At 39.7% G+C, this 15,824-nt stretch overlaps 1 protein-coding gene across 2 annotated transcripts in view; it reads left to right on the top strand.

Moving 5' to 3' along the window:
* The first annotated feature begins 12,745 nt into the window (after window positions 1-12,745).
* The window catches only part of ATL1 (atlastin GTPase 1), a 63,139-nt gene continuing 60,060 nt past the window's right edge, over window positions 12,746-15,824 (top strand). For both annotated transcript variants that reach the window (XM_032871157.1, XM_032871158.1), the window contains exon 1: window positions 12,746-12,888. In XM_032871157.1, coding sequence (XP_032727048.1) covers window positions 12,855-12,888 — 34 coding nt within the window. In that variant the 5' untranslated portion in view covers window positions 12,746-12,854. The remainder of the gene's footprint in view (window positions 12,889-15,824) is intronic.

Raw genomic sequence — 15,824 nt, 5'->3', positions numbered from 1 at the left:
AGTGAATTCATAGCTAGTGAGTTAAATATTACATGGTTGGCAGAGAAATTCAAGTTCAGTTTCCATAAAATAAACATATGGTACATAAATTTAATTTTACAGCCTAAACAATCAAGCACATAGTTTCAATAATAAAAAGAAATAATGTGGGGCACCTGGATGGCTCAGTCCGTTAAGCGTCTGCTTTTGGCTCAGGCCAGCATCTCAGGGTCCTGGGATGGAGTCCCAAGGGGGCTCTTTGCTCAGCGGGGAGTCTGCTTCTCCCTTTCCCTTTGTTCTTGCTCTTACTCTCTCTTTCTCTCAAATAAATAAATAAAAGCTTTTTAAAAATCTTTGAAAAATAATGTAATATAAAGAAAATAATAATAAAAAATTGTAGCTCACAGGAGAGTTTCTTTTTATTTTATTTTATTTTATTTTTTTATTATTTTTTTTATAATTTTATTTTTTATAAACATATATATATATATATTTTTCCCCCAGGGGTACAGGTCTGCGAATCTCCACGTTTACAAACTTCTCAGCACTCACCATAGCACATACCCTACCCAATGTCCATAACCCCCCCCCAACCCCCCTCTGCCCAGCAACCCTCAGTTTGTTTTGTGAGATTAAGAGTCACTTATGGTTTGTCTCCCTCCCAATCCCAACTTGTTTCATTTACTCTTCTCCTACCACATTAACCCCCCATGTTGCATCTCCTCTCCCTCATATCAGGGAGATCATATGATAGTTGTCTTTCTCCGATTGACTTATTTCGCTAAGCATGATACCCTATAGTTCCATCCATGTTGTCGCAAATGGCAAGATTTCATTTCTTTTGATGGCTGCATAGTATCCCATTGTATATATATACCACATCTTCTTTATCCATTCGTCTGTTGATGGACATCTAGGTTCTTTCCATAGTTTGGCTATTGTAGACATTGCTGCTATAAACATTCGGGTGCACGTGCCCCTTCGGATCACTACGTTTGTATCTTTAGGGTAAATACCCAGCAGTGCAATTGCTGGGTCATAGGGTAGTTCTATTTTCAACATTTTGAGGAACCTCCATGCTGTTTTCCAGAGTGGTTGCACCAGCTTGCATTCCCACCAACAGTGTAGGAGGGTTCCCCTTTCTTCACAGGAGAGTTTCTTACAAACTACACAATATTATAACAAGGTATGGAATAAGAATAAATATAGCCTGATAGGCCCTTCATCCCAGTTTCAATATCATGTATTTTTTCTGTCTTTATGATATCTGACATGTAAATATCTTCCAGGTTTTATTCTTATCTACATAATGGCCTATAATGGTTCTTCAGTAAAATGCTAATTATAATCTCTGGTTTCTGGCTTCAACTTTATCCAGTACTGAAAAAAAAAAAGAAACGGGGACATAAAATTTTTTAACTTCTACCTAGGTAAGGTTCACAAGTTACTAGCTAAGATAGAAAGGCTAATTAAAACTCTTAAGTGTGACAGAACAGAGCATGAGGACAATAATTTTTTTGTATGAAACATATAGGCTTAACCTATATAATCTCCTGATGAACCTCCCAGCATCACCTAGTTGCAAAATGTTACCCTGGGTGATTGAGTTTATTGCTCCATGGATTTGTTAGATATAAATTAATTAAATTTTGGGAGACATCTGCCACAATTATGATTTAGATTTTCAAATAGTTCAACTATTCTTTCTGTTACTAATTAGGGTCAGTTGTCTATTGATGAGCCGTGTTTTCAAAATATAGAAGAGTTCTATTTTGAATTCTGGACAGCAGTAGAACATGTATTTCATTCAGAATCAGTATCAGGTCATTATGATGAGAGTTTTAAAAAAAGAAGAATTGAGGGTGCCTGGCTGGTTCCATCAGTGGAGCTTGTGACATTTGATCTCGGGGTTGTAGGTTTGAGCTCCACTTGGGAATTACTTAAAAATGAAATCTTTTAAAAATATAGGAGTAAATAAGATTTAAAAAAAAAAAAGAGTTGAGGAAGACAATATGCATTCCTTTTTTTTTTATCCAGCTTGAAATGATCATCTGATATGTTAAAATGCTTTTTTTTATTAACCTTGATTCCCAGGGTGGATTTTAGGTTTTTATGAAGACTGGTAGCAGGGTTCCCATATTCGGTTCTCAACTTGGTTCTACCTGTGAATTCAGTAGCTAAGAAAGAATGTAAGTTATAAATAATCCTGTTATTCCTTGTTGATTTCCTCACAGTATAATAACATTCAGAAGGGATGCTTAAAGTTTGCTTGCACCTCATATAAACTAGTTTTCCAAGAAGCCCTAATGTATAGAAGAGACTACATTGCATGGCTGTGGCCTGATCCTACAGCTGTATCACTCTTATCTAACTAGCTCTCTTTTTCCTTGCCCCTTTAAGATGTGTATGATAAGGGCATCCCCCTGTTGCTAGTCTCATGGTGTTTCACTATCCCTTATTGGTTCCTTTAACCCTGTCCTCATTTTTATAAATAGTCCTTTCATTAGATTCTCTTTCTGCACTCTATCTTTCTTGCCAGAACCCTGATTGATAATTACGGGAATTGGAAGAAGCCTCAGGAAAGAAACCCTTGCTTTGTGGGATGGTATTACTCACATAATCTGATGATTACATGCATAAATCTCTTGCCATGAAAATGAAACAATGACACCACAATTACTGAAATAACCATTGGTAGTGGCAAGAGATGGAGTGCTGATGGAGGGCACAGCCTTGGGAGACCAATCTCTTGCACTTAGCAGCTTTGATGGTGATGATTACTAAAATCATGGGGTCATTTGCTCTGATTGCCTCTGAGAGAATACATGGGGAAAAAAGACAAATGGCCTGAATTCTAAACTTAAGGCATGAGTAGAAAATAAAAAAGCTTCTTTGACAGCTTTGAAGAAACATTTCTCATATAGCTGCAGGGAAGATAATAGCTGAGAATCAAGCCCATGGCAGAATAGAAAAGGCTATCAAGCTGCAGCATTAATTAAATGTGAGACCTAGATCTGTTATGCTAAGGTAAGAGCCCTGGTAGAGAAGTACTGGGACCCTGCAACAGGGAATGGATCATTTGGGTAGATATAAATGAGGCTGAGAACTTTGAACAAGAGTTACATTTCAAATAGGTGATGGGCATTAAGGAGAGCACTTGAGATGAGCACCAGATGTATGGAAGTAATGAATCACTATATTGTACACCTGAAACTAATATTATAACATATGTTAACTGGAATTTAAATTAAAACTTTAAAAAAGAGAGAGATTTTAGCGTAGCCCTGATGGAGAAGGACAGGACCTGTTCTTGAGGAGAAAACTTATGCACTGAAGGAATTACAGGATCTTGCCAAATACTTACCTGTGATTCAGGTTGACTTGAGCAGCTGGTGGTCTTTCTGATTTGCTTACTTAAAGCTGATAGTCTATACACTGGAATGACAGAACTTCCAGGGTATACTGTAGAGGAAGGAATCTGAAGATCCAGGGAGATGGGAATGGTGGACTTGCCCTATTATTTGCGTCCTGCTTAGGAATGCTCTATCCATACCATCCCTATAACGGCCCATAAAATTTACCTTATAGAGGCATTGAGTAAAGAGCCACAGATATCCTTTGCAAAATTTTTTGGTGGCTATCCTGATTGGTTGGAATTGATAATGGAGATGCCCAAATGATATCAGGATCCATGATTTCAGTGGCAATATTGAGATCCTGGTAGAGACCGGGTGAGACCTAACTGTCAAAGACACGTTCAGTGCAATTACCGTGATAAACCTCAAGAGGAAGCAATATTCAAGGTGTTTGACTACAAGGATCTTTGATGGTTGGATCATCAATGTCAAGGAATGCATGAAACCAACAGTCCATGGAAGTGCTACTTGATATATGTAAGCAGGAAGATTTTAGGTCTGAGGAGCAGTAACTCAAGTCACTGTAATGGCGATTCAATATATATCACCCAATTCTTAAAACTGTAACCCTTAATTCAGGGAGAAGCCTCATAGTTGTATTTCTCCATGTGCAGTCTTTACTTGAGCAAATCAACATGGCCCGTGGCACCTAGAATGTAGCTATTGACTTGAAACCTAGAATGCAGATTTAAGTTCCCTTCAAAAGAAATGATCAAAAGCAGCTTGCCTTCACATGACTGGGATAGCACTGTCATCGTCTTATCTCAGGTCTTTGTAAACACTTCAGTTATAATATGGTATCATCCCAGAGGGATCTTTGTTTTCTTGTTACCCAATAGAACATCCTGTTACTCTATAACCTTTATGATGTGGTACAAACTGATAGGTGAACAGGAAGTAGCAATTGCCCTAGATACCTTAAAAAGACCCTTCTATCAGAGGATCAGAAATAAACCCAGTTCAGGGACCTGTGCAATAGTAAAATTTCTGACAGTGGAGTTATTGTGCTCCACCTTCCATCACCCACCTTAAAGAACAATACACAGTGCTTGCTTGGCCTGTTTGGATTTCAAAGCCACCAACTGCATGTGCTGCTCTCTGACCCATCTACCATGTAAATTATATGACTGCCAGCTTTTCCTATGACTTGGAGAAACAGAATGCCCTACAGATGGTCCAGGTTATTGGCACAAGCTGCCCTGATAGGGTTTTGGAATAAGAGCATGCCCTCATCTCCTGACAGCTATTCTCCATCTGAAAGGTAACCCTTGGCTTGCTACCAAGCCTTGGCAGAAACTAGACACTTGACTGTGGGATACTAAGTGACTGTGTGATGTGAATTACTCTTTAGGAGCTGGGTGTTATCTGAATTGAACATGGGCATCAGAATTTCATTGTCAAATGAAAAGTCATATACTGGGGTGACCTGAGCTGATATGGAGGGCATGTATAAATTACATGAACAGACTTTCTCTGTACCTGTCCCTACTTCTTTGCCACTTTTTTTTTAACATATTCTATGGGCTCATGGTCATTTAGCAAAGGAAGGAAAAGCTTGCACCTGATTTGTTAATGGTCTTCATGATATATACTAACACCAACTAGAAGCATCCTAGTTGAATTCAGCCTCTGAATTATGGCCCTACCCATAATGAGGTGGTTTTGAGAAATTCTCCCCATTGGCATAACATTGAATAGAACATCTGGTTGTCCTCTTTGCTAGGAAGAAGAGGTGGCCTGAAGTATAGATCTGTCTGAATGTAAAGTGGCCAGGAGGTGGGCAATTAACTTGGAAGGAGGAATTCTGAGACAAGGAAGGCAGTGGGAGAGATAATACAGATAGATTCTCAAAATGAACTCAGAATGTGAAAATATCTGTGAACCACATATCTACCCACAAGAGGGAATTCATTCCAATAATCTGGTTTACAAGATGATCTATCCTACAGATGTCAGCCTCTACCTAATCACCCTGTTACTAGTTCAATGGGCCCATGTACAGAAGGAATGGAGGCCAAATGTGGATTCAATTTGCCAAGGATAATAGTTACTGCCACTATGGAGTGTTTAACCTGCTAATAACAGGGCTATTGGGCCTGGGCCCCAGTATGACAGTATTTCCTAGACAGACAGTCAACCACCTGGTTGGTGGCAGTTTATTATACTAGGTCCCTTCCATTATGGAGAGAAGAGGGATTCATCCTCAGGGATACAGGTTTATGTTGCTTGCCTGGAAAGTTTTTCTGTACTAGTGCCACAATTCATGGATTTACAGAATGCCTTTTTTCATCATCATGTATTATAAAATTTAAGCAAGAAATTCATTTTACTTTGAGGAAAATAGAGCAATGAAAGCATGATCATGGAATTAGCTGGTCTTACCTCAAACCCATAACATAGGAACAGCTAGTTTGAGGGAATGGAGGAAAGGCCTACTGAAGGATCAGTTGTGATGCTGCCTGGGAGATTACCCAGTGAGGATATGAAATAGGACTTAACCCAATAGCCAATACATGTTGCTATCTACCCCACATTCAGAATATGTGGGCCTAGGAACCAAGGGGGTGGAGTAGTGGCTCTTCTATTCCTAACAATTCACTTGAAGAATTTTTGTCTCTACAATTTTGTCTTTAAATCACTGGGCTTGGTGGCTCTGAAGGCTGAGGGGACAGATACTATCCCCAGATAACCCAGTCACAATTTCATTAAACAGGAAACTGAAACTGTCATGTGGCCCGTATGAGGCCTTCGAACCATTGGGGCAACAGTTAGAGGGGGGATCATTGTACTGATTGGGGCAACTGGTCCTCCTTACCAAGGGGAATTGATTATTGCTCAACAGATAAACAAGAAGGACTATGACTGAGACCCCAGGATGTACTAAGATACCTCTTGGAATTCACATGTCTAACATTATTAAACAATACAAAACTGCAGCAACCCAATAAAGATAAGGCCACTAAGGTCATGGACCTATGGAAGTAAGTTTTGGGTCACCCCATCAAGGAGATACAAGTGGAGGATAAGGAGGAAATGAAAGCTGTGACTATCACCTTGGGCCTTGTGCTCAAAAACTATCTTCTCTTTCCTTATTATCAGAACCACATTTTTTTTTTCCTTTTGTGAGTGTCTGTATCCATCAGATGACTATCAGATCCACCCCTCCCCATGCTAGGGGATAAATCTCAATTGGCCTATTTTCTTTTCTCTTACTAAGAGGCTGGCAATTTTAGATAATAACACATAGGTAAAGTCTGGAGTGCTTCTGGAAGATCTTCCTTGCTTTTAAGAAGGTACATAAGGCATAGGCATGACTTTTTTGTTTCTAGACATGGCTAACTGCTTCTGGTGACTGGAATGGCAGATGCCATTTTGGTACGATGATAGGAGCCCACATTACAAAATAAGTCTACACACTAAGGATGATAAAATTCAGCCTTAGTCCTTGTGGCAAAGTCTTCTGGTATTCTCCAAAATCCATTTCCCTTCTTTAAAAAAATAATTTATTTCAGTAATATCTACATTCAACATGAGGTTCATCGATCCCAAGATCAAGATCATGCTCTTCTAACTGAGCTAGCCAGGTAGCTCTTTCCCTTCTTTCTTTAGTACGAGATCTCTTAAATTTTAGTTGGATACACATATACATATTTATCAAATAGGTTGCACATTTACTGGTGAATGGTATTTGAGTAGAGGTGATATGAGGCACTTCTGAGTTGTACCCTTAGAATGAATATACACCTTTCTTTCCTTTCTTCCCTTCTATTTGACTGGAACAAGGATGCAAATGCCCAAGCAGCCATCATGGATTATACCATGGAAGTCCAAGCTTAGGTTTCTTGATATTTCAAACCCACCATATTAGCCCTGGAAGGTTTGTGTTCAGATTATATCATGAGAGAGAAATGAATATCTGTCTTAAGCCACTGTAATTTTTTTTTTACAGCAGCCAAGTCTATGTCCTAATATGGTCAGTGATGATATTGAGCTGCTGAATTAATCACCACAGAACCAACCCATCTCCAAAAAAATTATGTGACAGTAAATGTCCTTCTGGGTTAAGCTATTTTGAGTTACAGCCAAAAGCATTCCAACTGATCTAAATACTTTTCTCAGATTGCTAGTTATACAGGGAAGGAACAAGTTGTAGCATCAACTATAGAGAAACTTGTGATTGAGAGAGCTATTTTCTTTCTTAAGAATGTTACATTTTATTTTATTATTTTTTCTTTTTTTAATTGAAGTGTTATAGCACATACTGTTATATTAGTTTCAGGTGTACAATGTAATGATTCAACAGTTCTATGCATTTCTCAATGCTCAAAAAGTGAAGGGTGTTCTTCATTCCCCTTATTTCACCTAACTCCCCCCAACCTCCCCTCTGGCAACCACCAGTTTTTCTCTGTATTTGATTCTGGTTTTTGTCTTTTTTGTTTGTTCATTTGTTTTTTCTTAAATTCCACATATGAGTGAAATCATATGGTATTTGTCTTTCTCTATTAGACTTACTTCACTTAGCATTATGCCCTGTAAGTCCATCCATGTTGTTGCAAATGACAAGATCGAGAAAGCCTTTTTAGGAGGGGGAAATGAGCATGGTGAAGGAACCAATGTGGGGGGAGCATTGAGGATATAGGAGGGAAGGAACAATTTATGAAGTGACATTCCAGTGGGGTCAGGATGAGAGGAGTCTAGAGTACTAAAGTACAAATACCTTTTCCTTCCTTCCTTCTTTTTTTTTTTTTTTTAAAGATTTTATTATTTGACAAAGAGAGAGATCACAAGCAGGCAGAGAGGCAGGCAGAGACAGAGAGGGAAGCAGGCTCTCTGCTGAGCAGAGAGCCCAATGTGGGGCTCGGTCCCAGGATCCTGAGATCATGACCTGAGCCGAAGGCAGAGGCTTAACCCACTGAGCCACCTAGGTGCCTCTCTCTCTCTCTCTTTTTTTCCTGATTTAAAATAAACTTGACCTTAACTTTTTAAAAGCAGCCTATTGCTATATAATTACCATGCCATATAACTAACCAATTTAAATTGTATAATTCAGTTATTTCTAGTGTATCATGGAGTTGTACAGAACTGTCTTCAAACATTTAAAAAATTTTAATCACCCCCAAAAGAAACCTGTACTCAATAGCAATCACTCTCCACTTTCTCCTAAACCTCTCTTCCACCCTCCCCAGCCCTGGGTAGGCATTGATCTACTTTCTGTTTTTATAGATTTACCAATATTCTACCTTTCATGTAAATGGAATCATACAATACATGGTCTTTGTGATTAGCTTCTTTCAGTTAGCATAATATTTTCAAGATCCGTGGTATAGCATATAGCAGTACTTCATTCCTTTTTATGGCCAAATAATATTCCATTGTATAGATATACAGTGTTTTGTTTAACCATTTATCAATTATTTGGCATTTAGGTTATTTCCACCTTTTGTCTCCTATGCAAAATGCTATTATGAACATTCCTGTACACAAGTTTTCACATGACATACACATTGTTTTCATTTCTTTTGGGCATATATGAGTGGAATTGTTGGGCCATAGAATAACTCTATGGTTAACTTTTCAAGAAGCTGCCAGACTGCTTTCCAAAGTGGCTGTACCATTTTATATTCTCACCAGCAGTGTATGGTGTAGCAATTTCTCCACATCCTCACCAACACTTGTTATTGTCTTTTTCATCCTAGTAGGTAAGACGTAGTATTTCACTGTGGGTTTTTTTTTTTTTTTAAGTATTCTCCACTACCACCATGGACCCCAGTGTGAGGCTTGAACTCATGACCCCGAGATCAAGACCTGAGCTGATATCAAAAGAGTTGGATGCTTAACAGACTGTGCCACCCATGTGCCCCTCCTTGTGGTTTCGATTTGCATTTCCCTTAGTGACTAAATATATTAATCATCTTTTTATGTGTTTATTGGCCACTTGTATGTCTTCTTATGAAAAAATGTGTATTTAATAGCTCCTCTGCCCACTATTAAAAGTTGAGTTATTTGTATTTTTACTCTATCATACTTATACTTCAGATTGTGACTCAGCACCACAGGGTTCATTCTATTCTCCCCCCTTTCCTTATTATAACTTTATTGATTTCAATTATTTATTTTGGAGGATGTGAAACATTATCATGGCTCTAAGAAACAGAGCTATATAAAAAGGTTATACTTAAGGAAGATCAATCTTCCTCACTGCTACTACCCATTACTCCCATTCTCCCATTACTTCCACCCTATTCCCATCCATCTCCTGTAGGTAACTGATCTCATTAGCTTCTGGTTTACTTTTCTTGTATTTCTTTTGCATAGATGAACAGATAACTTTGTTATTTCATATCCTTTTCTTTCTTACAGGATGGGTAAAGCATTTTCACTTTCCCTCCTTCCATTTAATAGGGTATTCTGGAAATCAGTCTGTATCCATTCATAGAGATCTTCTTTATTCTTTATTACAGCAGCATAGTATTTCATTATATAGACATAATTAATATATTCAACCACTTTCCTACATATTGTTTCTAGTATTTTGCAATTACATAAGATGCTGTAATAAGTAACCCTGTATATATGTATTTTCACATGGTTGGAGGTATTTATTTGGAATAGATTAAACTTAAGGTTTTAAAAAATTATCTTTTTTAGAAAAGGGAGAAGAGGCAGAGAAAGAATCTTTTTTAAAAATTAACATATAATGTATTATTTGCTTCAGGGGTACAAGTCTGTGAATCATCAGTCTTACACAATTCACAGCTCTTACCATAGCACATACCCTCCCCAATGTCCATAACCCAGCCACCCCATCTGTCAGAGAGAGAGAGTCTTAAGCAGGCTCAAACCCAACATGGAGCCCAACACGGGGCTTGACCACATGACCTTAAGATCATGACCTGAGTTTAAAACAAGAGGCAGATGATTAAACAACTGAGCCACCCAGGTGTCCCCCAAAATAAATATATTCTAACAATGTTTACTGTCAGAGTCTAGAAATAGTGAAACTTTTCCTAGCAATGAGCACAACTAGCACACAGATCTTGGTTTCTGAATTTCTTTTTTGACTGAAAGGAGCCAGAACTTCTTGGAGAAATTGGGTAATTCTAGTTCTGAGGCAGGGAAAATACAAGGGAAACTTGAAAGATTTTCTTTTTTTTTCTTTTTTCTTTTCTTTTCTTTATATATTTGACACAGAGAGATCACAGGCAGCCAGAGAGGCAGGCAGAGAGAGAGAGAGAGAGAAGCAGGCTCCCTGCTGAGCAGAGAGCCCAATGCGGGACTCAATCCCAGGACCCTGGGATCATGACCTGAGCCAAAGGCAGAGGCTTAACCCACTGAGCCACCCAGGCATCCTTGAAAGATTTTCTTATGCTAGAAAATAAGGAACTGATCAAAGACATATAGGTGTTAACTGGAAAGGGCTCCCATTGGCCAAATTTAGGGCAATTTGAGGATTAGAAATAATAATGATGGTAAATAACACAATATATATATTTTTTTGCTTTAGATTTCATCAATCTATAGTGGTTCTCAATGAAGACGGGAGAGGGAATGTCAGCTACTAACTGAAATGTAAAAGAATTATAATAATATAATTACTTAAAAATCACCATTTAAAAATCACTAATATAAACTTGATTCAGGCGAAGGTATCAATGGATACTAAAACCATTGGGTGAAGTTCTTGGCCAAGATAGCCACAATCTCAAGTATTATCCCACAGATTACCTATTAATTACAAAGAAAAGAGATTTTTAAAAATGTATTTTTCGGTTAAGAATGTATATTATAAAGACCCACATAGAGAAAAAAAAAGAATATATTGAATTATACAATGTGCATGTGTCTCTATCTGTGGAATCTGTTCTATTTAATGTGATTCACTGAAAGGGATTATCAGGTTAGAGTGTGTGTTGAGAACTATAGTTAAAATATACAAGAAAAGCAGAACACACTTCTTTTTAGCCTATGAATTTGGTTTGTAGGTATAGGGTTGAGATAATTCCTGTCTTCCTATGTTGTTTCATTAGTGTTTGGGGAACACAGCTCTATTGAAACTGTAATGTAAACTTGGTTTACAGTGCTCACAGCTTTGGGGTCACTAGAACCGTAAACTGAAATAGAGAATGCATAAGATTAGGCAGTAGTGGGTGAGGTAGTTTGGTTTTTGACATGTTGATTTTGAAGTGTCAGTAGAAAAACAAAGTGAAGATGACCTCAGGCAGTTATAAACTTGGTTCTAGTATGATGATTTTCTCTCTTTAAGAGATCTTAAGACTAGAGGCATAGATTTGGGAATTACCAGGATGGAAGTCTTGTCTGAAGCCATGATAGCAAATTACATTGAGTGAACATAGAGTGAAGAGTTGCTTATGATAAAGAATCAGCAGAGACCAAAGATTTGGTTACTAAGAGGCTAGCAGTAATCTTGTAGGCAAAACTGATGTGCAGAGTGTGGGCAACAACAAAATGCAGGAGAAAACTGTGTAAGGAATGGGATAATGGTACCCTGAGGGTCAAGTAGCATGAAAAGACTGTTTCTAGAATACTGAAATCTGAGTTTGCAGGCAGGAAGGAAGAAATCAGCAGAAAGGGGTAGATTGAGAACATTCTTTTAAGTGTTTATTGCCGTTTGCTTTCTATTCAAAATTGTCTGCAACCTTTGTGGCTGCCAGGGCTCACCTAAACTATGTAGTATGATTTTATTTAAAATATTTGGCAATATAAATCCAGAGTTTTTCTCTGCAAATCTAGTGGGAAGTTTTACCCACTAGATATTGCATTAGTTACATATTAATGATGAATCTTCAGCTTTCATTTATCTTGATCTTGATCTAAATTTTGCTGTCCTAATTTTAAAAAGCAGGCCTATTAACTCTACAGGTACAAAAATGCATTCATAGCCTCTTTACCAACCTGACCTTGCTTTTAAAATTGGGGGAAATGATGCCTCGTAGATAAATGGTGATAATTTTAATTTCTGTGGTTATATAAATGTTGCCTGCCTATTTGTACTAATGTATAACTATTCTAGGAAACAGGTATGTGAACATTCAGAATAATGCAGTATATTGGTTTGTGTATTTCTGTGACTGCGGAATGCTGCTAAATTCTTTGAGAGTGTGTGTGAGGGGGTGCTATTTATTTGTACATGTGTTTTCCATTGAAAATGTTGCAGTACATCGTCCGTCCCTGTCTTCCTGCTCTGGGGGTGGGCTGAGGTAGGGAGGGTGTGACGCTGATATTTGTGTGAACTCGGGCTTGTGATGCTGAGCTCTGTTCATCCGCTTTCTCCTCCCTTCTCCTCCCCACTCCTTCCCACCAGCGCCACAGCAACATCCTCAGAGTCTGAGCGAACTGCGCCCAGCGCGGGCACAGAACCTCCCACCGCCAGCAACCTGCGGCCCGGGAGAAGAGCCAGCACCGTGACAGCGCCTCACCGCCACCAGTCCCCAGACCACCATGGCCAAGAACCGTAGGGACAGAAACAGTTGGGGTGAGTAGCATATGGTGACTTCTGCAGCCTGCATGGGGACTGGCCCTCTGCTTTCTGCTTCTGGGGACAAGCGAGCCAAGGGCTGATCGGCGCCAGAGTCCAGGGCTGGGAGACGGGCCACAACCGGGCTGTTCCCTGTAGGGCGGGAGAAAGCATGGCCGAGTGATACCGGGGTAGCCGGAATCGCGCTGTTGGGGAGGGCTGCGGCTTCTCGCAGGCCGGAGCCCCGGCTTCTTCCGCACCCTCCTCCCCCAGTCCGCCTCCTCGCAGCATTTGGACAGCACCCGCCAGTAGCCTCCAGGGACTCGTTGGTTCCGCTTTAGCGATCGGTTGGCAGGAAGGCGGTGAGAGTAGGCAAGGGCTGTTGTTACCCGGCTGAGAGGGTTGAGGGGCGAGGGGGTGAGGATCCCTAACCTCCACCCCCTTCCCCGGGAACTGTGAGCCCTTCCGCCTGGCAGGGCGCGGGCTCCCGAGCGGGCGGCGTGCTGGAACAATAAGGCAGAGCGCGCCGGGCCCGGTGGGAGCGTTGCGGACCTGAGCAACCCAGGAGAAGGGGTGCCCGCTTGGGAGTACCCCAGCGCTGCAGTACTTGTTTTAATCTGGGGCTTGGGTGGGGAATTTGGGAGGAAGAGAAGCAAAGTTGTGGTTTCCAGCCGCGGCTCCACCCCACCTGGTACCCCATTCAGGCCAGCCCTAAGGGTGGCATTGTTCTTTGGTTTTACCTTTTGGAGATATTGGACTCATGATTCAGCACCAGGCCCAGGGGAGGGGGGAGGAGAGGCTGGGCCCAGTGGGTTCACGCCGCGAGTGGGTGGGCGGTGCTCACGCAGGCGGAGAAGAGAGAACGCAGTGATGCAGGAGAAATCGCGGCCCCACCCGCTCTGCTGCTCCAGACTTGGTTCAGGACGGATAGTGTGGGCAGTTTGGGCGTCTTTTTCTGCCTTAAGCTCCCGTTTTCTTCCAGTCACAGTACTAGCCCCACTACCATCTTAGGAACGAAAGCCTTTCAGGGCATTTTATTATCTGAACCAGAGCAGATCTTAGGTCACTGTTCCTTGGTGGGTATTTTGCTATTTTGGAAAGTTTACATCCACTAGGAGTTTGGAGCTCCTTGATTGTCTTCTGTGTCTCAGTGAGATCTCTTCTATAACTGTCCTTCAGACCAACAGGTATAAATTTAAATTTTAATTGGTTGGTTTTGCCTGACTTTTATCAAAAGACCCTATCTCTCATTGCCTCTCTGATTGGTCACAGGACCAACTTTACTCCCATTAGACAAGGTTTACATTTGAGAGATTATCCAAGATTTGTGGTAGGTGGGGGGAGTTGGCCAAGGAGGTCTGTCTTTAGCTGTCTGAATTTAAGGGAAGGCGGTTCCATTTTCTGAGATTACTAAACCCCAGTTTTAGTAAGTGTGACTATTGCAGTAACACTGTTTTCTTTGCTTCTTATGAAATTATGAGTAAGCTTTCTCAGTGTCCTCCTACCACCATCCTTTTCCCTGGCCTCCAGAGTAGGAATTTCTTGAACACTCACAGTTAAGGTGTGTATGTTCAAGTCAGTTTTGGTTTTGATCTCTGTGCATTGTTGACTCAGCCCTGTTAAAAGACACGCATGTGTAAATTTATTCTAAGGATTAAAATTTTTCTCCTTAGTGAAGCTTTGGGTCATTATTCTTCAGTATTTCTTTGGGTACAGATTTCTTATATAGTGGAGGTTTTTTCTGTCTCAGGGATATGGTTCTCAAATGGGATTTGCATAAAAATCACACTGGGGACTTTTTAGAAATGCATATTCCCACATCTTCCAACAAGGGCTTTTTTCCCCTTTCTTTCTTATTTAAATTATTTTTATTTTATTTATTTTTAAGTTTTAAAAGTTTTTATTTTAATTCCAGTTAGTGTAATATTAGTTTCAGGTGTATAATGTAGTGATTCAACACTTCCATACAACACTGGGGTGCTCATCATGAGAAGTGCGCTCCTTAGTTCCCATTACCTGTTCAACCACCCCCCCACCCCCCTAACCATCAAATTGTTCTCTATAGTTAAGAGTCTGTTTCTTGGTTTCTCTCTCTCTCTTTTTTCCCTTTGTTCATTTGTTTTGTTTCTTAAATTCCACATATGAATGAAATCATACGGTCTTTGTCTTTCTCTGGTTTATTTCGCCTAGTGTAAAACACTCAAGATCCATCCATGTCACCGCAAGTCAGTCAGAACTTTTCAATCATTAGGTCTGAAATAGGGTCTAGGACTCTGTCTTTTAATTAGCATTTTAGGTGATTGATAAGCACTGGATTATTTCTGTATGATGGGAACATGTCCCAGACAGTTTACCCAGAAGTCATCAAGAGTTTCAACTTAAGTGGTGAATTAGGAAAAGAAATACTAAAGTCACTATGTGTTCACTGGACATTTTCACAGAAAAGAAATATTGAAATTGTGGAGTCTTGATGCTCTATGAAAATGCTCTAGTACTCACATTTTTCTTTGCTATAAAGTATATGAGACATAAATACATAAATGACTTAGAAAAATGTAGCATATAGAATAGAAAATAGAGGTTTCTGACGAAGATGTTAGCCGTGTCTGTCCTGATCCCTTTCACTATTAGCACCTAGTGCAATGTCTACCACATAGTGGGCATTTAATAATAACAATAATAGCTAATGTCATTGAGCTAATATTATATGAAGTAGGTACTATAATCCTCATTTTATATATCAAAGCAAAATGGTAGAGCCAGGATTCCAACTCTGACAGTTTGACTTTAGACTCTTGTGTCTTCACCACTATGCTATACTGCCTCTTTACTGAATGTTAATACCTTCTGCACTGTACAGAACTACAGTTTTTAAGACACAGTTACCTGCGTTATTGTTTTTGATCTGTAGCTTCTTCAGTTGGCTGGACACAGTCTTTTGCAAATTAAAAAAA

Source organism: Lontra canadensis, unplaced genomic scaffold (assembly GCF_010015895.1).
Source record: "Lontra canadensis isolate GAN:19392208 unplaced genomic scaffold, GSC_riverotter_1.0 scaffold42, whole genome shotgun sequence".
NCBI lineage: Eukaryota > Metazoa > Chordata > Mammalia > Carnivora > Mustelidae > Lontra > Lontra canadensis.
The sequence above is the reverse complement of the archived record's forward strand: the minus strand, read 5'-3'. Positions and strand labels throughout refer to the sequence as shown.